We start from the raw sequence: 24,550 nt of genomic DNA, 5'->3' as shown, positions 1-24,550 counted from the left end.
CATTTATTTTAGTATTTACTGTACAGTACCGCAAATACCCACAACATAGTGAAAAAATCCATGATAAATAATTAAATATAATATTTTAAAAATCCCGTGATACAGTGAGGCCATGATAAGTGAACCGCAATATAGAGAGGGACTGCTGTACTATGAAGGGAGTCTCTAATAGATGTGTTACCATATCATGTTGAACTTGATTATAAAGGGATGTTGTTCTTTTTTATAAGTAGGGGAAAAGTTCTGGTTAGGTTGAACATTCCAGGAAATGTAGTTAGTATCATAGGATTTGTTTTTAAAATATATATTTGGTCTCCCGGTTCAGATTACCTAGTACTAACTTTGGGCAATGCAAAAACATAATTAAAAATTCACACCTACAAATGTTCCAGAAAGGAGGTGGAAAGCTGTTTTTTGAAGACTGTTAGACATGAAACAATTTTACATTTTCTTCTCTAGATCTACACACATTGCATTATTTACAGCTGCGTGGATGTGAATGCCTTGATTTCATTTGCTGCCATAACAGTTTATAATATATATTTGCATTTTTAAAGCTCCTGATTACCCGAAATAATACTTAACTTTTTTACTTCCCTAATCTATGTACTAACAAGACAGTCAAACTTCCTGCTGGCATGATGACTCTTGGTCCAGCTAGAAATGCTAGCAATATTTAATCATTTCATGTAAGATAGTAGTTACACCTCTTATTGATAAAATATAAAAATTAATAAACGAATTTTCTGATGGAGGGCAGTATCGAATGAAAGGATTTATAGTTGACACTCCACCCTTAAACAGCTGTGCTCAAACCTGGAGCTTAGAAGGGGCACTGGGAAAAATAAGATCTTCTATGTCCTCCTTAGATATTATGGTCACTGAAGTAATTTGAAATATAGAATTTTCGCACTTCATTCTAAATGTTTTCATCTGAATATACTGATTTCCTGGAACTTACTTTATTTAATACTGTATATTTAATCATTAAAAAAATACATTTTTACTTACTTTGGTCTTTCTGCCTAGGACAACAGCAGAAGCCTTTTGTCATATATTGTTTCTTATTATCTTCGGAATTTTGATGAGGTAAGACAAGTTTTGCATGTAGGTATATTTTGTTATTCTCGATTGTTAAATGATTTGACATCGTTTGCTTTTGTTTTGCCATTGCTGCTATTGTAATATTCTTATTTATATTAATGCTGATTTGTTTAAAAATGATGTCTTTCTTGCTAATTAGGACGCTGGAAAAGAACAGTGTATCTTTCCATTACCAGAACCCCAGGACCTTTTTCAGGCTTCACAGATGAAGTTTGAAGATTTTCAAAAAGATCTCAGAAAACTAAAGAAGGACTTGAAAGGTAACTTACAATCTTAGAGAAACTCATGCTGTTTATTTATGCTTTTTTTTTTTGTCTTTAAACCTGAATGATATTTATTGAAATGGCAAAGTTTTTCACAACATATTGGTGAACATATGTATAAAATTACACACACAAGGATCTATGTCTTTTTAAAGGGAGAAGACAGACTTTTTGATGGTCTTGGACAAAAAGTCTTTCACAGCCTTGTAGAACTAAAAATTGTTTGGCATGGCAAAGAAAAAGTTTACTAATAATCTTATTCTTTTGTTGTTTAAAAAGTTATGCGTGTTAGAAATTTAGTTATGGAAAAGTATCTTGGTTCTTTGAATAGCAATCTTTTCCATTAGGAGCAAATTTGATTGTTTTGTTTCCACTTTATAGCCAGGAACATCTGTCCATTTATCTTGTCATTGTTAAAAGATGACTAGTCCTTCCCAACCCTCCCCTCATACACTTGCCCAAGATTTTGAGGCTTGTGAACTTGCCTGGGAACAAAATAGCTTCTTTCACATACTTGGTCAAAAAGCACATGTGCGTATGTTTCATTGTTAGTTGAGAAGCCTTATATAAAACCATTTTGAAGAGAGTCTGAAGTTCTTCAGATTTCTAGATTAAAAGTAACATTTACACAAAAGCAAATAGTTTACACTTTAAAAAACTATTTCTTTAAGTAAAATCCTTTTTATTCCTTGTTCATGAAGTTCCTTATTGTTATGGAACTGAGAACACCTCAGCTGTCTATTTAAGCCTCCATCTATGGCGCTGGCCAAAAAGTTCATTCAGTTTTTTCCATACGATGGCTCTAGTGGTGCTTAGTTGTCTTTAATTTCATTTGAAACAGTTTTGTTAGATTGTATTGTGACAGCTGTCATATCAGAGTGCATTTAAAAAAAAAACAACTTATCAAAATTGGTAAATTTTTGTGCTGTCATTTTAATGTTGAAGATGGAAGATTTGCGACATTTTTGGTGCATTATGCTTTATTATTTCAAGAAAGGGAAAAAAGCAACTGGAATGCAAAAAAAGATTTGTGCAGTGTCTGGAGAAGGTGCTGTGATTGATTGAATATGTCAAAAGTGGTTTGCAAAGTTTGTTGATGCTATTGACATTTTGGCCCAATGATTCTTTGCTGTGGGGCTGTCTTAGGCATTGGAAGATGTTTAGCAGCATCCTGGCTTCTACCCCCTAGAAGCCAATAGCAGGAGACAGCCAACATGCTCAAAATATCCAAATCAACAAGTTATTGGTGAAAATGAAAAATGTGTATTTTATTTTATGGAAAAAAACTAAATGAACTCTTTGGCCAACCCAGTAACTATTAAGCACAGACCGGGAGTGAATACATGAGATTTTTCATTTTTTGTGTTACTACATGAAAATTACCTCTGTCTAGAAACCAAAAAGGTGATGTAACTTTTTAAGTGATTCTACCCCAATTTTGAAATGCTTATCCATATTGATCTATATAAATTAAAATCAAGATAGTAACATTGCATAATTTGCTTGTAGTTCCTAAACACTCAGCAACATTTATTATGATCCTGAAGCATATTGGGCATTTGTAGGTGCTGTGGGTACCTTCAAATGTGGGTGGTCATTTATTAAACCCAAGAATGACTTCCTTTTTAAAAAATAAACAAAATTATGTTATGTTTGTATAACATTATGTTACTATGTATTTTTAAGTATTATTATTTTTTAAAGATTTTATTTATTTATTTTTAGAGAGAGGGGGAGGGAGGGAGAAAGAGAGGGAGAGAAATATCAGTGTGTGGTTGCTTCTCACATGCCCAACCAGGGACTTGGCCTGCAACCCAGACATGTGCCCTGACTGCAAATTGAACCAGCGACCCTTTGGTTCACAGACTGGTGCTCAATCCACTGAACCACACCAGCCAGGGCAAGTATTATTTTTAAAAACAATAATAAACCAAACTATTCATATATACTATTTATCATACTTCAAAATTATATCAGGCATATTGATTGATTGGTTCGCTTATTAATCTCTCTCTCTCGGTGCTAGGGGCATTTCTGGGGTTTCAGAAATAGCTCACACTTTGATCAACAGTTCAGTCTTACAAAGCAGGATTTCATAGTTTACAGGTGATCTGATAAAGGAGAAGAATGACAGTCTTACTCCTAGGGGATCTATGTTTGCCCGAGATTGGAATGTTACCTCATTTATTTTTTATACCTACACGCTTTTTTACAATAGTGATTAAATATACATGCAGCCATGAAAATAGCAAGTTGTCACAGGACCTAGAGCTAAACAGGGAGGGGACTAACACACCCCAGGTGATGGGTCTGAAAAGGACCAGTAGCCGCTGGCATCGTACTGCTGCCTGTCGTACACCTGTCGTCTTGAGCAATGTGGTGACTACCGAGGTTAAACGCTGAAGGAGTATCTTAGCAATTTTTGAGTGTTCAGAGGGTTAAGAAGGGAATGATTTGACCTCATAGGGTTTACTCTGTATGCGTAATAAGGCAGACTTCTCTGAAAGCTCTGTTTCCTCAACTAGCATCTACAGCATTTCCCAACCATAGTATTTTCTCAAGTGCGTGCCTCATTTGTGAATATTTGATGTCCTAGAAATGGGGTGTTTTCATGACCAGATAAATATAAAGAATCAAGAGTGTTCCTTGAAAGAAGGGTTTAGCGGCCGTTTTCCAATTTATTTGGCCACACAGAGATTATTTGGTAGGTTTTCTAGTCGGCGGCACACATTTTAGGAAGCACAGGCCTGGTTCCATGTTACTGAGATAAGCGTGGCGCTGGCCTCTGTCAGCCTTACAGCAAAGGCGGGGAAGCGGAACCCGTTCATGAAATAATGCAGTTACGTCTTGCTGTTCTTGTCAAGTGAGCGCAGCTTCAGCTATTTACAAGGCTGAGGTATCCTTTAAACATTGACAAAAATAATAATTTAATCCTACCTCTTATTTTATTGCTTTTTCAAAATTTGAGTTTTTGCATAGAAAAATAACATGTTTTGTAACACAAGGAAGGAAGTCTTGTGAGCTGAAACTTCATTAAATTCAATTTCTGGGAAGGTTTCAGCATGAATGTAGTATTTCATACCAACAAAGCATGTAATAAAACTGCCTCATGACCCTTTTTGGAATGAGTTGCATCTAAATAAAAATGATATGTGCATTCATTTGACTAAATGGGAGTCAAATGGGAGGTTATTGTATTATATTATTTTGGATATAATTAGTTTAAAATAATGTCTACTTTGGTAAATGTAGCCTATTAAAAATGATCCCTTCTGAGTGATTAAATTAGAGAATTCATTTAGGAAGAGTCAAGCCCTGGCTGGGTGGCTAAGTTGGCTGGAGTGTCACCACATACACCAAAAGGTTGTGGGTTCAATCCCCGTTCAGGACACATATCTAGGTTGTGGGTTCAATCCCCATTCAGGCAACTGATTGATATTTCTCTCTCACATCGATGTCTCTCTCTCCCTCTCTCCCTCCTCCCCGAGTCATCCCCTCTCTCTAAAATCAATAAACTTATCCTCAGGTGAGGATTAAAATTATTTTAAAAAAAAAGAAGATTCAACTATTCTGTCCATATTTTGTCAGAAGCAAGTTGTTTTAAGAAGGTTTAAAAAATGAGATGATATATGTAAAGATTTATCCCAATACTTTCCACTTGATAAATACCCAATAAATATTGTCTATTCATAATAAGGAAAAAATGGAATAAATATTATGATTCGTTTGATAACGAGATAAGAAAAGCCGGTAAGATACTCGTTTTCTGGCTGCATCCCTTCTTCTGCTTCTGCTTAGAGACTTGACTTTTACTTTAAAGGAAAGACAGAAATACTGTGTGATGGCGCAGACGTTTTCATGACAACCAGATCTCATGTTAACATTTTAAGAGCAGAACATCCACTGTGTTTGGTTTCTATCCTTGTTCCCAAGATTTCCACAGGGTGCCCCTGGCTCTCGGAGCTCAGTGACATGTGGTTTGTTAAGCAACCTGATCTGCTTTTGATCCCTTCTGGCTGTCAGCAGCTTTTCATGACGAAGTCATGCCAAATGATGATTTCTGGTCCAGTGCCTTTCTTGGGTAGAAACTGTAGCACTTGCCACATGACTTAAATCATCTCGACACGTACAGAGCATTGAGTAATTAAGTTACCAGAACTGGGCGAGAATATTTCCATGCAAATTCTTCCCTGTATCTTCTGTTCCTCCCTTCACCTTCAGTACCTGCCTTGGAAAATGTTTAAAATTAATGAACTCTATCTTCAAGTTGAAGTAATGTCAGTATCCAAAGATACGAGATATATGGGAAAACCAAGTCTTTAAAATTGTTTGTATTGATTTATATGGGTTTCTGCTAGTTATTTTTACAATTGTAAACTTCTGATATTTATTTTTTGTTTGAGGAAAGAAAGATGATGCTATAAACTCAATTCAAGTACAACAAATAGCTTCTTTTAAAATAACTTTATTACAATTTAAAAATGAATATCTGTTTAGCATGGAAGATTAGAGAAACTGAAAAACATAGTGTAGAAAATATATTCATCTGTAATCCTACAGTCCAAAGATAAACTATCCTAATATTTTGGTACGTTTTTATCTGGGATGTGTGTGTGTGTGTGTGTGTGTGTGTGTGTGTGTGTGTTGCACATGTATGAATTATATCATTGGAACCATAATGGGTATAATTTTTGTTCATTCATATATTCTCTGCTTTATAGTTGAATAAGTTAATTTATCTACAATCGCTTCATGTCTTCTTTTGTTTCTTTTGTTGACTTAACAAACTGTTTAGTATTCTCTCCCTGACTCCTTCAATACATTTTGAAAGTTATAGTGCTCTGTTAATTTGTTGGCTGGTTTTCAATGTTGCATATATTCTTTTGTAATTTACGTAATTTTACAACATGCTATACATTTATTTCATATAGTTATCTTTCCAAATAAGATAAGTATTTCAAAACATTCTAACTAATAAACTACTTTTCATCTTTCTAATAGTGATTTTTCAGAGTTTTAGTTCTATCATCTTTCTTTTAAAAATTGCTGATATTTTATAATCATTAGACAATAATATTTGTCAATGTATTTAATCAATCATTATGTTAATATTGTTTATTTTTACCCTCATTTAGTTGTTGTCTCAATGAATGTTGGTTTGTGCATGTTACACTGTTCATCCAAAAGTGACTGGAAAACATTTCCCCCTCATTTTTGAATGATAATTTTCTTGGGTAAAGTGTTCTAGATCAACTTATTTTTATTAGTATTTTGAAGAGAACTTATTTTTCTTCTGCCATCTCTTGTCTGATAAGTCTGTTTTCAATCTAATTCTTATTCTTTTATGGATAATCTGTCTTCTCTTTTTGGTGATTTTTATAATTTTTAAATTAGTTTTAGTCATCCTTGGCTTTGCCTTAATATATGTAGTATGAATTTATTTATTTATTTATTACTTTTCTATGTACTTAGTGAGAATCTCCAACTTATAAACTAGTCGCTTGAGGATTCTCAGTAATTACCTATTCATGTTTTCATCACTTTTCTCCTCTTTTTCTGAAATTTATTTTTGGTGTACATGAAAGCTTCTTAGTCTAATCCTCCGTGTCTCCTAACTTCTCTTTCGTGTTTAAAAATCCACTGCCTTTTGCTATAATCTTCATGCGTTTCTCAACATTGCCTTCCAGTTCATTAATTCTCTCTTTGATTCTGTCCAATCTGGTGTATATATTATCAATGCAACTATTTTAAAATCCTGATAGCTTTTTTGTTTCCAAGATTTTTAGTATGTTTTTTATCATTAAATTAATTTTTGTTCTTAGTTTGCATATTATTTTTCCTTTATCTTTTTGATGTTTACGAAAACATATTAAAGTCATTTTTGGATTTTCTATAGTTCTTGTTTCATCTGAAATGAATCCATCTTTTATTTGTTAGTACTTACACGCTGTCATTCTACTCATTAATTTTCTTTGAGGTATTAGAATGTTATTAAAAACAGGTGTTAGAAAATTACAGCCTGTGGGTTAAATGAGGCCTCTTTTGGTAAATAAAGTTTAGTTGGAAGGTAGCCGAACATACCCAGTGATTTATGTATTGTGTGTGACTGCTTTTGTGTTACCATTGAAGAGTTTAAGACATGTGACAGAAACTATCAATGTCTGTTTTTGGTTCTGTCTTTCTCCTAACCCCCCAAATCCTGCACTTTCTTGGTTTTTCAGTTGATTTGGCTTGGCCTTCCTTGGCCAGAACCAAACCTTCTATCAGCAGCCTGGAGCTCCTGCCCTGTGGGCACAGTAGGTTTATTGCAGAGTCAGTATTCAAGCTAGTGCAGGACTAGGCTTAGGTCTCGCCTAGATTTCTGTGTTGCCTGCTCTTGCTGCCCCCAGCACACAACTGTGTATGGGCTGTAGCTGTTTTTACCCTCCGTTCATGGGCTGGGGAGCCCATTTCTGCTCTGGGTTTTCAGCAGTGAGACTGGTTCTGTTCCTTTCTTGTGAACTCTCCCATCACTAATCTCTGCATAAGCCAAGTTCTTGACCTGTCCTCCACACTCATACTCCAGTTACTTCTCACTTGGGCACTATTTATTAACTTGTTCTTCTCTGCTATCTCTGCTCCAAGGAGATAGTACATTTTTAAAAGCATACTGTATCTATTTAGTTTTCTTTTTTAATGTCCATATTCATTGCTATGTGTTCTCAACAAAAGGAAGTCTCAGCCTATTAATTAATTTATCATTCTACTTGCCTGGACATCTGCATTCACTTTTATATGTTATATATTTTTTCCACTTAAAATTTGACCAACATTTTCCAGGCCTCTTAATATAATTTAAAAAGCATTTAAGATGGTTTCATAATAATCTCTTACGATTGTGCCATAATTTAATGAGTAATTTGATTCTTGTAAGAAATTACCCTTCCCAGTTTTTCTGCTCTTCAGAAATATTGTGTTGAACGTCCTTATTTATAACCTTATTACTATATTTCTTATTATTTCCTTAATATAGATTCTTAGAACTATAATTACTCGATTAGGGGCAGTAAACATTTTTTTTAGATTCCTGATATTTATTATCAAAATGCTTTCTAGAAAGGCAACTTAAGAATTCAGTGGGTTGGTTATACCATAAAATAGAATAGAATAATAAAATTTATGAAATTTAGATTAGTAATGAATCAGAGGTACTATAGTCTAATAATTTTCATTCAACCAATATTTATCAAATCACTAGAAAATAAAAAATTAAAACATACTCTTGCCTTATAGCTCGTAGACTAATAAGAAGACCAGTGGTTATAGGTGTGCATATATTTATGCATACATATACTGCTTTATGGTATAACAAGTATTTTTTAGTTATATAAGTAACTAAACACGGAGGAGCCCTGGCTGGTGTGGCTCAGTGGATCGAGTGTCGGCCTGTGAACCAAAGGGTCGCCAGTTCAATCCCCGGTCAGGGCACATGCTTGGGTTGCGGGCCAGGTCCCCAGTTGGAGGTGTGTGAGAGGCAACCACACATTGATGTTTCTCTCTCCTTCTCCCTCCCTTCCCCTCTCTCTAAAAATAAATAAATAAAATCTTTAAAAAAAAGAAACACAGGGGAGGTAATGATTAAATATACTTGGAAACTATATTTAAATTTGACTTTGAAGATCAGTATAGTTCCGTCTAGGAGAAAGAAGAGTTTAAAGCATAGGAAGGAACATGAGCAAACTCACCAGTGTCACTACTATATGGACTTTGACTGTCTATTGATCCATGAGGCCAGAGGGTTCTCAGGTTTAAATCTGAGGGATACAAAATATTCACATAAGAAATTTGACTTATTGCAGCAGAATTCATAACTGAGGTCGGAATTGTACATATATGTGTTCTGGAAAAGCCCCCATACCTATAATTTTGATATGCCTTTTGCTATGCTTCACCCACTTACAGTGAGTTCCATAGTCCATCTTCTATTAAATTGAGAATTATTATTCCCTTATTAAAAGTCCAAGGGCATCCTTAGCATAAAAGTGATACAATTGTAAAATTTTTATTCTAAGATATATTTTAATTAGAAAATAGGTAAGAACAAGAATCTTTCAAATTACTGTGCACTCTATAGCATGCCATATGAAAGAGTGGAGAAGGTACTAATAGAATCATTCTTGTTGAGCTCTATTTTTTCTTTTATTGGCATTTCCATGACTCTGTTTTCTATTGCATTATATGTATCTGTCTTATGTAATGTACATTAAAATTTTTTATTCATTTTGGAGAGAGAGGAAGGGAGAAAGAAATATCAATTTGCTGTTCCACTTATTTATGAATCCATTAGTTGATTCTTTTGTGCCTTGACCAGGGATCGAACCCACAAACTTGGCATATGGGGATGATGCTCTAACTAACTGAGCTACCTGGCCAGGGCTGTAACGAACGTTTTTACAAGTAATCCATGAAATTTTCTTCATCCTTATATTCTCATCTGAAAGAGTGGAGCTGCATTTTCAATGCATATACTGAGCCTGGTCTGTGTACTAGGTAATATGTAAGTACTTCTTTAAAAATTGTATCGCTTTATAATTTCTTTTTTGCCAACACTATGTAGGCTACTGTAATGTTTTTCTGTTTGAGATGCATACACTTTTTTTTTACATCAGTTTGAAAAAAATGTTTTGACTTGTGATTTTTTTTCCCCAAGTTAATAAGCTTCGAGTATCTTTCTTCTCATTCTTCTTCCCCTCCTGTAGACCATTATGTATTGTACATGTACTGGGTTCAAAGGAACATTTCCCAGGATTCTTTGACTTTTTATTAAATTCAGTAGTAATTTTGCCCTGTGGATGGGAGAGTTAATGAGAAGAAAATTGAGTCGTTAGTCATTTAATTATAAGATTTGATGCCATTTTTTCATTCTAGAAAAAACAATAGTAAAGTTGTACTTTCTCATTTTCACTAATCACTTACCTGACTTCCTTGGAAAAAAAAAAAACATAGTTAATTAAATATGATTATTTCTCTGACATTTTGATTTAAGATTTACTTTATAAATTCGTGATTGTGTTAAAAAGTACACTGTGCAAAAAATAAAATTTCTTTGGTGCAATAACCAACTTAGAGTAATTAAAAACCATAAGATACCATGTCTCACAGAGACCCAGTATAAGCAAATTATCACACGAAAACATCCTCTTCAAATATATAAGACACAGTCACCACGGGATTAAGGTCATTTGCAGCTGGTCTCCATGCAAATGTTTCATTCTCCGTGACTGAGGTCCTGCAGTTATTTCTTTTTTCATTTTCAATTGGCAAATACCTGCGGCCTCTCTATACTCAGCTAAAAGGCCTCCTCTCCAGGGACACTGTCCGGATGAACTTGCTGTCTAAAAGACATTGATAAAGTTACCCTACCTAAATGGAAATTTGCAGAGGTACATGACAGCATGTTAAAAGTTAGAGTGTAAATGCCAAACAATAACTTTTCAAATTACACCTGAAATTGAAACTCGTTTTCCAGTGGGAACATCTGAGAGACTTTTGTTCTTCCTATCCTCTGACTAGAGTTTTCTTTTAATTTGGGAGCCTAACTCACACTTTCTAATATTAGCCCTCGAACACAATACAAAATCTTTTTGGATTATGAAGGTCTTTAAGTTAAACAAAAGCCTACATGATTGGAATGACTCTGTTATGCCAACAGCCTTTAACAGATTTTTAAAAAGTATTTGGATTTAACTGTCACACAATTTTCCAGGAACTCTATCTGATGTTATGTTTTTAATAATGTTACTAAATGACCCTTCAAGTTTGTGAGATTACAGTGTTTGGTACTTTTTAAAATAAAATTCACATAGTCACATACCAATTTTGAAGATAAGTAGTAGCCAGGATGATGTTATGCACCAAGATGCATGGCATTTAAGAGAAGAAGGAGGCCTAGTCTTATAAATTTCCTTGTTCAGCATATTTATATATATTATTAAGTATGTAACTACACACACACACACGCACACACACACACACACATATCTGTAACTATATACAAATTTTAGAACTTCACTTTTATAGTTATCCAAGAGGCTTTTTCTTCTGAATAAAACAAATAAAACAACAACCATCCACAAATAATTGTACAGATTACGTATCACGCTGAAGAGCTTTAGTAATTTACAATGGAATTTGGTGCACTTGGCTTAAGGTTTACATGACATTTTATGTGACCCACCACTGGAAGCTTTATATCCAGATTAAGGAAAAGTCACGGTCATAGGTATAGTTGAAAGTACTTTTTTTTTCTTCACACAAGTACTTCCTCTGTATTTCAAACACTAGGCACACAGCGTGAATGGACAGACCTTGACTTTAGGAAATGCAAATTATAATCAGAGATAAGTAGACATAAAAAAATAAATGCAATAAGATAATATCATTGACAGCTATCATTTTTTGAGAACTTTTTAACAGCTCAGTGCTTTATGTTCAAGTGCCCTGCCTTCCTCATCCTAATTTTTGGCTGAGGAAGTGGGAGCTCAGATCATTTAAGGAGTAGCTCAAAATCACATATCTACTAGTAGAACCGAGCTGGAATCCAGATCTATTTTATTGAGGTCTTTCCTTTTATTTTATTTCATTCACTCACGTTCTATAGAATAGGGAGATAGAATGTTCAATAGGAGAGTGACCCTCTTGGCTTCGGGTGGTAGTTGAACCTTGATGCCGTAATTGTGTATGGAAGGACAAGTCAGAGTTCAACAACTGATCACAAATGGTAAGAGTATGTCAGGTGCATGACTAGCATGCATAAAACATGGGGAAATTCAATACATATGACATTTTCCAAATTAATAGGAAGTTCACATTGACAGGAGAATCGAATTCATTTGTCCATTCATTCCATTGATAATTGCTGAATGCCTGTTGCCTGCCTGGGAATGTTCTAAGTACTAGCAAAAAAAAAAAAAAAAAAAAAAAAAAAGTGAAGTGAGTAAATAAAGATGAGGGTCCTCATCTGTCTTCAAAGGGAGTGGAATTTTGTGACTCATTAAAAATCCAAACTCTCTATAGTGAACTGAATTTTTTTTTTAACGTATACAAATGATTATGTGAATCTATCTGAAATATTTTAAAAGCAAACTCCAGCTATGTCATTCCAAAAAGGGTACACTGGGGACAGAGAGAGAGGGAGAGAGATTTCTGCTCATTATATAGTTGAGAATTATGATAATTGGAGCAGCTCAGTAAGGAAAAAGCTGCCTGGCAGAGAGATGAATGGGTGTCACTAGACACGGTGAGGTATGAGACAAGCACCTTGTGGGGCTTTCTGGAAAGTGGATGGAAACAAGATGGGGTTTCCAGTAAATGACCCGTGAGTAAATTTTTTTGGATCTGAAATTCTACTTGGTTCCCCTTGTGTACAGGAAAATCTATAAGTAAAAGGGAAAAGATGGAAGAAATAGAAAAAAAGTTTTTTCTTGCATTTATATTATGAATACAGTTTATATGAATGGCCCACGGATATTTATAAAATTAAGTGAAATTTAATTTAAAATATTCAGAGAAGGAAAACTCTGACTCCAAAAAACCTCCGCTGCCTTGCGGCATACCTCTTCAGGGGAAAGGCTAAGGGAGTAAACCCCGACAGAAAATCCGGAGCCGGAGTCCCTAAGGCGGTTTGACGTTGTAGTCAACACCGGCAACTCCTGCGGCGCACCTGAAGCCAAGCTGTATTGACTCCGTCTTTCCCTTGGACCCTTCAGCTGCGAAGAGAGGGGGGGTCTGCTGCATGGGCAACAGCAGACCCTCCATATCACCCTGCCCAGGCTCTGTAGCTTCAGCTTCACTGGAGAGGACACTCCAGCGTCATCACAAGATGTCGATTCAACACGGGAGGAGACAGATACCGTGTCACTCCCGAGTCGGACTGCACAGCCATTCTCGGCGGTGCAGATAGACTCTTAAGAAGCTACACCATCGTCTCTCGAGACGGACGGCTGCCGACGACGACGAATTTAAAATATAATTTTCCTCATAAAAAATTTATTATACCTTTTTTTATCTGCTGTATATGTTTTTGTTTAAAAGTTGCTGAGTAAAAATGAAGACCTAGAGACATTTTGGCACATTTTAGAAGACTTTGTCACCATTAGTCTGTGATCCAACTCTGTTTTCCTAGCCAGCGAAATTGTCCTTTGAGGCACCAGATCCATTAGATTAACTTTTGTATGTGGCTAGTGGTAAGGGTGTTCTTATAGCTTCATAGACCTCCAAGCATAGTATAAGATCATGAAGAAAAGGACAGTTATTATTTCCATTTTCTAATAAAAAGTGGCAAATTAAACAATTGTCACTAATAGTCGAAATATTAATCTTTTTTTGTCTCAGGCTTTTAAGGCTTGAAAATCAGACCAGGTTAGAGATCGGATTCCTTTATTTCTCCCTCATGCTGGCCTAAGCTACTAGAGACTGGGCCACTAGTATTTCCCTTTTCTCATTGGGATTGAAAAATAATTAAAAACTGTATGGAATAAGGCAAGTTCCCTGAGGTCCCTGAGGACAGTTATGTTCATGGCAGTAGTCACAGTGTCTAGAATAGTACCCTGAATGCGGTAGATAGTCAATATCTATCTCATGCAGGAATCGATTGGTTAACGATTAGAAACTACTGAGAGGCCTTTGGGAATATTTCTCCATGTGATTTTGCCGGAAACAACTCACTGAACGGATAAGAAGGGCTGATGAATCTACCCTATTTTCTTTCATTGATGCAATTCATCCCCTCTCATATACTTACTTGTATACTTTTAGAAACCCCCCCAAATTGGGGTATTATTAAGTATATCTTCATAATACATCTATAGACATCAACGAACTGAGTATTTCCGATTACACGGGGCTGTTGTAAGTGACAGTGGCAGAGGAAGCTGCCTGCTAGCACCTTCTCATCAGTCCCTCTCTTCACCAGGTTTCTGACAAGTAGCCCCCCCTTTTTTCCTAAATAGTACTGGTGCTCACCACCTCCCAAGGCTGGTCACTTCACTGTAGGAATCTCCTAAACTTTAGCAACTCCTCGTACGTAGAACTGAAATCTCTCTCTCCAACTTGTGCTGGTTTAGCCTCCTCCTTCCTTGGACTCAACAGGGAGTGAGGTGCACCCCCTCTTGTCTCTGGGACCACACAGCATCTCTTTGAAAGCAGGTCTGTGATTTCCTCTTGGTCTTCTCTAAGCTAAACTATGACCGGTTTTATACAAACAAGAGCAGCAAGAGCTCTCACTTTCTGTGCCCCTAGGATTTCCCACCTAGTTTACCTGATAGTCACACGAATGTTAGATATTTTACTAAACCTGTTAGAGGGGAAAACTAAGATCCAAAGAGGTTTGATAATTAACCCCAAATCACAAGGGTCATTCAGTGGGTGAGCAAACTGGAATTGAAACCGTATCTGCTAGAGTCCAAAATCTGGAATGTTATTTCTACTTCAGTAGCTATTTATCCAGCCACTAACCCATCCAGCAACAAAAATTCAGGCACTAAGGATACAAATGGGGATTGGATTGCCTCTCTTTAAGTGGCTCAGCCCAGTGGGACAGAAGACACGATTACAAATGACTGTGATACAGTGTGACAGCTGATGCTCTATCCTATCTCCTCAAAGTACGTCCTGCGTAATTGGGCCAGTCTCTTTGTACTTCATGGTTCTCTGATGAAAAGCAAGAGCAATATTATTAATCCACTTCAAAGGGTTTTCTGAGCATTGTCTGGGTGAACACATGTAAAGGATTCAGAGAGAGTCCCTGGCACATAAAAATAAATAATATCTTTGATTCTACAGGCACACGATGCTGTGGGATCATGAAGGAGAGACACCCAGTCCTTCCCGGAGACAGCTGGCAGGGAATGGAGGAAAGGGGGGAATACTTTTTAGGGGCAGTTACACCTGAGTCGTGAAGTACGAGTGGGAATTGGTGAGGTAAAGGGTGGCAATAAGGAGAGCAGCGTTCTAAGCAGAGGAGCCACCATGAACAAGGGTGTGGAGATGAGCCACAGAGTCTTGAGTTTCTTTTTACAGTCCCCTCTAATGAAGCCCTGATTATAGGCTTCTTATGTCAGTACATGGATGTTTCCAATATATATGTAGAACATATGTCCATTACTGCGGTTAACATGATGATGCTGACATTAGCAAGTGAGGTTTTAAAATTGTTTTAATGCTCCATCAACAGTGTTCTCAACAACGTCTCTCTGATTTCAGCCTGTGAGGTTGAAGCGGGGAAAGTGTACCAGGTATCCTCAACGGAGCACATGCAGCCCTTCAGAGAAAACATGGAACGGTTTATTGTTCAAGGTAAATTCTGCAGAGGTATTTTGCCCATCCTTCCCTTTTCAGCAGAGGGGAGGAAAAAGTATATACACATTGGTTTGAAAGGGATTGCCATCAGAGAAAAACAAATTATGTTTAGTCATGAGTCATACAGTTGTGAAAGATGAGCAATTTGCTAGACATGCTATTTTGTGAATAATTTTATTATAACCATTTTTCTTTAATGACAGTAAGTACAATAGATATTGGTTAAAAATAGCTCATATTTATAAAGACTTTAAAATTGTGATACATTTTTGTGATAGAAACTTAGATATCCTTCGAAGTTTTAGCTCTGCTTATGACCTCAGTCATTTGGTTTGTCAAAATATTGCACCCAAAAGCATGTTTATTGATGTTTTTCAGATCCTCCAAACATTATATGCTGCTTTTTATAGGATGTATAAATTCCTCTGGATAATTAACACCATTTTTCCTAGGAGCCTGCAGGGCTAAATGGTGATGGGAAAAATAATTTTAAAAAACTTCACCAGTATTATCTCATTAGCTTTTCCTATATTCCTTTGAGTTAAGCAGGGTGAAAAATTTCAGAAGACATGAAAGAAACAATTTGTATAATGAAAAAAATCCATTAAAAGCCTGGCTATTTGAAATCATTGAAACAAATTATTTCCATGCATTTACTACTCAGAATGTTTTACTTTTGGATGTGCCATCTCTTCTGTCGATCAGATTTGTGTCATGCAATGCTTTGGGACACTTCTTGCTGTTCGGGAACTCCTGTAGAGTGTGACGTGGCATGAGACCGAGGCCAAGTACCACTTCCTCCTCCGTTAGGTTATGGCTTTTATAGGTTGTTCAAGTGTCATTAATGATGTTTTAAATGAATGAGATGTGCTGGAGTTTAATTAAACATAAAACATAATATGAAATAGATTTGTAAATCTAAGTGGTTGTCATTTCCAAATTTTCAGGTCCTCGTGACTTAGAGTGGAAAATCTACTCACTGATTCCGAAATAGTCCTTTGACTGAACTCACATTCCTGTAGTAACATATTAGAGGGCCCTGTAAGCTCACTGCACTCTTAACGGTGAATAAAAATGAGTCTTGTTTTTTCCATTCAGTGTGGTTTTAGGATCAAGAACGTGTAATTTTAGAAAACGATGTAGGTAAAAAAAATGGAATTTTTTTTTTTTTGTTTGTGGGAAGAAAGGAGCCCTTGATTCTATGACTCATTATAAAAAAAGTCAATCTGTTGGATTTCATGTCTGAAATGGTGATGACTGTCACCATATTGTTGCTCACATTATATATGGCTTATTATATAATATTTTGCATCTGTATTTTGGACATTAGGCATTGACATTTTCTTTATATCTTAGTCATTTTTTGAATGAATAACAAAGTTGTATTTTGAAACCAAGATGGAATTTCTAGATGGGGGGGTTGGACATTATATAAGAAACATGATTATCGAGTGGATGCAGTCACCTGGGAAGATAAGAAAAATAGACCCAGGGGTGGAATTCCAGAGGAGAGGAACATCTACAGTATGGACAGAGAAGCCCCCACAGGGCTTAGTATTCAGATAAGTCAGAAGAAAGCCAAGAGAGGCTGTTGTTGTAACGGAAGCCAGAGTTAGGAAGAGTTTCAGAAAGGAGGGAATCATTATTGTGGTACCTGTTTATAGATGGAACATCTTTGGAGGTTGGCATGGTCAAAAATCAATTTTGTGAGCTTTTAACATTTAAGAAAAGTGAGGAAGTGGAGGGCACAGCTCTGCCACAACTTTAGAAGTCACTGAGGCACAGCTATACGTGAAGGACAGTGTTTCACTGTTTCATCAAAGCCACTATGGTGTAGCACCTGTGTTATGCCAGCGTATGTGATGCTTTTACTTTAGTGCATGTGTTTTGAAGAACACAAACTGGTTATCTCTAGATCGCAACCGAACATTTATTTTTGGTTTTTCTTAAATTTTCTTTTGTACCTCTTTTTTTTTTTAAAGTTGCTAAATATAAGAGGGGAGAAAGGTGAACTGAATGAGACGACAGGGAATATCGCGCTTTGCTAGTATTTCTCTCAAAACTTGGCACACTCCTTACTTTTTCTCTTTCTCTTTGAATCCAAGTTGCACTTTGGACAGAGAGTGCGTATGAAAATCATATTGTCGTGCTGTAAAGGACCTGAGCTGGTGCCTCTGTGTGTGTGCCTGCACATGGAGAGGTTGCCGGGAAAAAACAGCAGCCTGGCCCTCTGTTGTTAGCCTTCACGGCCCTGTTACTCATATGATGTATTTTGATAAGGGTATATTTTAAAATTTCAGCTTAACTTTTTTTTTTTTTGGCTGAATGGCAAATTTTGAAATCAGGTGAAGGTAGTTTTTCCTCCCTGCTATTGTATGAAGTAAAGTCTCCGTTGTGATTTTATAAATCAGAAATAGCTAATAAGATTTTCATTAGCCTCGCTCCCCATACCTTTACCCCCTCTTTTTGAAAAACAGTTCTTCCTTAAAAAAATAAGTATAGTAAATTATAGCTGAACTAGAGGAATAGGACCAAGGTGAAATGCATAAATATGCAATCACATGGATATAATTAAAACGGTGTTGAAACCTCAACTCTTGAACATACCACCTTTGGTATTGGTAGTTCTGCACTTGAGAATGAAGAGATGCTGAAAACAGTGGGTATCGACTGTACCGCAGACGGAAAAGTCTGCTGAGAGTGTCTGCCATCAGAAAAGGTCCCCGTGGCGCCCTGTCAGCTGTGACTCAGATTCAGAGGGGGCGTGTTCGGTGCTTTATTCTTCTTTTCTGAAAATATCAGGAGAACTTCTTTTAGTGATGATAAAAGATAAGGTAAATTTGATTTTTCAAAGTAATCTCTCGTTAACCACTTAAAACTTCAGAAGGAAACGTAATTGTCTTTTCAGCCAACAACGGTTTACTCATCAGCATGACAGCAATAATGACACCGTGAAGTATCAATCAAGAGTTAGCCAAGCCCCTTTACGCTCCACATGGTTGTAGTCTCGTGAGCCTTTGGGACAGTCTGGGCAGCGAGTGTTGTCCTGTTGTACAGTAGGAAACAGAGGCCCAGAGGGTTCAGTACGTGACTAAAATGAAGAGATAGATGGCAAAGTCATGTGCAAGTGATACCTTTTCTAAGAGGCTGGGAACTAAGTGACCTTTTGTAAGAGGTTGGAGCTATATTTTATTTTAATCGAAAAATTGTTGAAATATAATTAGGGACTCCAAGAGGTGGTGAATAAGGCAGTGTGTTAGGTGATTAAAACCATAATACAGATGGAACCCATGTAAAATAGTCAATTAAATTCAAATCACTGATATCAAAACAGGAAAACAGGAAAACTTTCGTATTCTTGCAATATACATGCCAACACCATGCGCCAGACAGATGTGCTGATAAATGATGATTCCATTTTGGATTCTGTTGTACCCTTCCTGTCACTCTTTAACATTTGAGAAGCATGTATTTGAAGTGATTCTTTTGTATCACCACTTCTCTATCACCACTTCTCTTTGAGAGTTACATTTTCCACCGCCATGATCATTCATTCTGTATGAGTTGATCAGAAATGATCTGAGACCTGTGAGGAGTGACTGGGATTGATTACACATGAGCATCGCTAATACCTCCTGCATATTTCTACTTGGGTGCTCCCACCGACACCTCATATTGTACATTCTGTGTGTGCTCCATGCTGGATACTGAGCACCCAGTCCTAACAGACTCCAAATAGGTATCTATTTCATAGATGCACGAATGGACGCTCATCCATATGGTTGTCTAAGAAAGAGACTTTGGCCTCTTTATTTTTTAATGAATAAGTGGAAGAAATAATATTTAAATAATATATTTGTTATAAAAGTCAAATATATAATGAGATGTAAGTCTTCTTAGTATTACTTTTCTCTATTTTAGCTCCATTTATATTTCATTTCTATCCTTCCTGAGATAATTTGTGCATATGAAATTGTTAATATGCACATATACATTTGTACTTACATATATTCAGCTAGTGAATACAGCCTCTATGTGTTGTTTTTGTCTGTTTTGTTCTTATTATGAAATATTTTACATTCATGTGTTTTATATTTTATATATATATCCAATATATCAAATATCTGATAAAATGTAAAATAATATATAAAATTATTTTATACATATATAACATATAAATGTATATGTGTACAACATAAGTTTGTATTTTTATATTCATTTTATGTATAACACAAAAATAAGCTTCTTTTATTCTTTATATTCTCATTATTTGCTGGAACTATGTTCTATAAAGTTGCCATGAACATTGAATTTGTGAATATTGAACCATTGCTCCTAGGAGGAAATGCAGGACGAGGTTTCTTCAAGTCTGTGGTCATGTTTTGGTCTCGTTTTCATCATCTGATCAATATACTACCTTGTTTTATATGGGTTCATGTTTGAAGACATCTTCTTCAGTATCTATTGTTGATTCCTTAACTTTGAAGTCAAGTCAGCAGTGCTATAACTCACTCCTGAATGGAGTTCATCGAACATGTATTTTCTCTATGAAGTAGTCACAGCCTTGTTCCTACGAACACTGGACAGCATTGCAGCCATTTTAGAAATAGAAATGACAAAAAAAAAAAAAAAAGAGCATGAAGGCACAAACAAATGTTTCACAATAGACTGTGAAAGGGGTACTCATTCACAGTATGAGAGCTGAAATAAGAAGTTAGAGCCTTGCCTCGTTTGCTTCAGCTGGCAGTTTGTCAGGCGACTCACATTTTCCACCGCCTGCACATGTTCACAACTGCACAAGCACCGTAAGTATTGATTTTGGAGTTAAAATGCATTTTAGTAAGTCAGCGAATTCAACTTGTAGAACCCATGAATAAGGAGGACCAAATGTATACTAGAAAGGCATATATATCATATGTAAAGTCAATAAGTTTATATGTGTGTGTAGCTATTACGACCTAAATGAGACCTAAGGAATTATAATGAAGTGAATAACCACATACACTCTGCTCAAGGAACAGAACATGATCAATACGTCCAGCTCTTCTGTTTACCCTTCCCCAGTCAGATGCCTGCATACTCTTCAGACAGGAACACTATTCTTAACTTCAAAGTGATCATTTTTACACTTAAAAAAAAAAAAGATTATTTTATCCATTCCTTCAACCTGTCCACCCCCTGCCCCCGCCTTTGGCAACCATCAGCTTGTTCTCTGTACCTGTGGCTCTGTTTCTCTTTTGTTTATTTATTTGTTCGTTTTGTTTTAGATTCTATGTATAAGTGAAATCATATGGTGTTTGCCTGACTTATTTCACTTGGCCTTATACGCTGTAGGTCCATCCATGTTGTCACAAATGGCAAGGTTTCATTCTTTTTTACTGCTTGGAATATATAATATAATGTAATGTAATCTAAATTAAACATTCCAATATATATAGGGATGCATATATCTTTTCAAATCAGTGTTTTTGCTTTCTTCCAATAAATATCCAAACTGAAATTTCTGGGTTGTATGGTATCTCTGTTTTTAGTTTTCTGAGGCACCTCCATATTGCGTTCCACAGTGGCTGGGCCCCTTTACAGTCCCACCGATGGTGTAGGAGGGCTCCCTTTTCTTTACATCCTGACCAGCACTTGTTATTAGTTGATTTTTTTTGATGATAACCATTCTAACAGGTGTGAGGTGTCTTCTCATTGTGGTTTTGATTTGCATTTCTCTGATGATTAGTGATGTTGAGTGTCTTCATATGCTTGTTGAACATCTGTATGTCCTGTGGAGAAATGTTTTCTCGGGTCTTCTGCCCATTTTTCAGTTGGAGCATTTGAGTTCTTTGTGTTAAGTTGCATGAGTACCTTAAATATTCTGGATATTAACCCCTTATCAGGTATCTTTTTCTACTCAGTAGGTTGTCTTTTTGTTTTGCTGATAGTTTACTTTGTTGTGAAAATATTTTAAGTTTGATGTAGTGCCATTTGTTTTTTTTCTTTTGTTTCCCTTTCCCAAGGAGACATATCTAACAAATATTACTAAGAGTGATGTCAAAGTGTTTACTGCCTGTGTTTGCTTCCAGAAGTTTTATATTTTTGTGTCTTACAATTAAGTGTTTAATTCACTTTGAATTTATTCTTGTGTATGGTGTAAGAAATTGGTCTAGTTTCTTTCTTTTCTTTTTTTCATATATCTGTCCAGTTTTCCCAACACCATTTATTGGAGAGACTTTTTATCCCATTGTATACTCTAGCCTCCTATGTCATAAACTGATTGACCACATAGGTTTGGGTTTATTTCTGGGCTCCCTCTTCTATTCCACTGACCTAAATACGTTTTCATGCCAGCAAGATACTACTTTAATTATCGTAGCTTTGTAGTATAGTTTAAAATTTGGGCATGTGATAACTCCTAGCTTGTTTTTTCTCAATTTTTCTTTGCCATTGCAGGGTCTGTTATGGTTTCATACAAATTTTAGAATTTGTTGTTTTAGTTCTGAGAAGGATGCCACTGGTATTTTAATAGGGATTGTACTGAATCTGTATAATGCTTTAGGTAGTGAGGACATTCCAACAATATTAATCCTTTCAAACCATGAATATGATATAACCTCCCACTTACTTGTATCTCCTTCAGTTTCTTTATTGTCTTATAGTTTGCAGAGTACAGATCTTTTACCTCCTTGGCTAAATTTATTCCTAGATATTTCATGTTTTTGACTCAATTTTAAATTGGTTTATTTCTTCTCCTGATCATTCATTATTAATGTATAGAAATACAACTTATTTCTGAATATTGATTTTATACCCTTCAACTTTACTGAATTCATTTATTAGTTCTAACATGTTTGGTGGAGTCTTTAGGGTTTTCTATACATAGTATTTGTCATTTGCAAATAGAGTTTTACTTCTTTCTTTCTGGTTGAATGTCTTTTATTTCTTTTTCTTGATTGATTGGTAGGACTTCCAAAACTATCTTGAATAGAAGTGGTGGAAGTAAGCATCCTTATCTTGTTTCTTATCCTAGAGGAAAAGCTTTCAGCTTTCACTGTTGAGCATGATATTCGCTGTGGGCTTGTGATATATAGACTTCATTGTTTTGAGCTATGTTTCTTCTATGTTCACTTTGTTGAGAGTTTTTAACATATTGTAAAAGGATGTTGAATTTTGTCAAATGCATTTTCTGCATCTATTGAGATGATTATATGATTTTTGTCCTTTTTGGTTAATGTGATTAATTATGGATGTTGAACTGTCCTTGCATCCCTGGAATAAATCTCATTTGATCATTTAATGTATTGTTCTGGTTTGCTAATATTTAGCTGAGAAATTTTACATCAGTGTTCATTAAGGATATTAACCTTTAATTTTTTCTTGTACTGTTTTCGTCTGATTCTGGCATTAGGATAAATACTGTCTTCATAGAGTAAGTTCAGAAGCATTTCTTTCTCTTCAATTTTTTGAAATATTTTAAAAACTATAGGTACCAATTCTTTAAATGTTTGGTGGAATTCACTTTTTAAGCTGTCTGGTCCTGGAGTTTTATTTGTTGGGAGTTTTTTTGATTACTGCTTTAATTTTCTTGCTGGTAACTTCTATTTCTTCCTGGTTCAGTCCAGGAAGGTCATATGCTTCTAGAAATGTATCCATTTCTTCTAGATTGTCGAATTTGTTGTTATATAACTGTTCACAGGATTCTTTAATGATTCTTTGTATTTCCATAGTATTGGTTGCAACCTGTCTTCTTCCATTTATGATTTTATTTATTTGGGCTCTCTTTTCTTCTTGATGAGTTTGGCTAAAGGTTTGTCAATTTTGTTATCTTCTCAAAAAACCAGACCTCAGATTCATTGATCTTTTTTTAAAAATTGCTATTTTATCTATCTCCTCTCTGATCTTTATACTTTCTCTTTATAGTTTTGCCAAAAATATAAATTGTAAACATTTTATTAGTTTTGAAAGTTTATGAACTTCATATAAGTGGAATCGTAACTGAACTCTTCTGCAACTTGCTTTTATCTCCATTGAACATTGTTCTTGAGATTCTTTCATGCTTATGCATATGCCTGTATTTTGTTAATATTGACTTCATTGTAGGTATATACCACGCCGCAATTTATTTCTCCTATTTTTCCATTTTTTAGCTAAATGGAAAAATAGTTTACTCCTAGTGTACACACATATTATCTTTTTATGTACAAACCTAGGAGAATAAAGATTTGCTGGGTCTTAGGGTTTATAAATCTTTTGCCTCTGAGGTAAAGACAAATTGTTTAATAGTGATTAGTTCCAATCTACACTTATATCAATAGAATTTCAATGTGTCACATTCTTGACAGCAGCTGGTTCTCAGATTGGCTTTATCTATTATTTAAAATGGTATTTTAAAGAAAACAATAAACTGTGAGGATAAAGAAAAATAATGGTATTCCATTGTAGTTTTAATAGGCATTTTTTCTTATTATTTGTGGATACTGGTGTATTTTCATCTGTTAATAGTTGTTTCCTCTTCTATGAACTGCCTGATGAGTCTTTTGACTGTTTTCTGTTGATTTATTTTTTATTTACTGAATAATTAGGAATTTTATATAGGCAGTATATTAAAATATAGTTATTACAAACACTTCTCCCACTTTGGACCTTGTCTTTTCATTTTTCTTATTTTGACAATTGATAAAAAGAAGTTCTGTATTTCTGTGTAACAAATTTTATCAACCTTTTTCTTGACGGCAATAATTTTTGCCTTATCTAAGAAATGTTTTCCTACTATAATTTTATAAAGACACTATTCCTATATTTTCCTGTAAAAATGTCTTGGTTTTGCTATTACATTTAATTCTTTAATCTATCTGATTTTT

General features: G+C 35.4%; 1 protein-coding gene across 1 annotated transcript in view; it reads left to right on the top strand.

Annotated features, from left to right (window-relative positions):
• The window catches only part of FMN2 (formin 2), a 261,959-nt gene that overhangs the window by 163,582 nt on the left and 73,827 nt on the right, over window positions 1–24,550 (top strand). The window contains exons 12-14 of the mRNA XM_090263236.1: window positions 1,030–1,089; window positions 1,244–1,364; window positions 15,609–15,701. Coding sequence (XP_090119362.1) covers window positions 1,030–1,089; window positions 1,244–1,364; window positions 15,609–15,701 — 274 coding nt within the window. The remainder of the gene's footprint in view (window positions 1–1,029; window positions 1,090–1,243; window positions 1,365–15,608; window positions 15,702–24,550) is intronic.

The sequence above is a fragment of the Furipterus horrens genome, unplaced genomic scaffold (genome assembly GCF_987537825.1).
Source record: "Furipterus horrens unplaced genomic scaffold, mFurHor1.1.pri manual_scaffold_15, whole genome shotgun sequence".
NCBI lineage: Eukaryota > Metazoa > Chordata > Mammalia > Chiroptera > Furipteridae > Furipterus > Furipterus horrens.
Note: the sequence above shows the minus strand (reverse complement) of the source record. Positions and strands in the feature narration are given on the sequence as shown.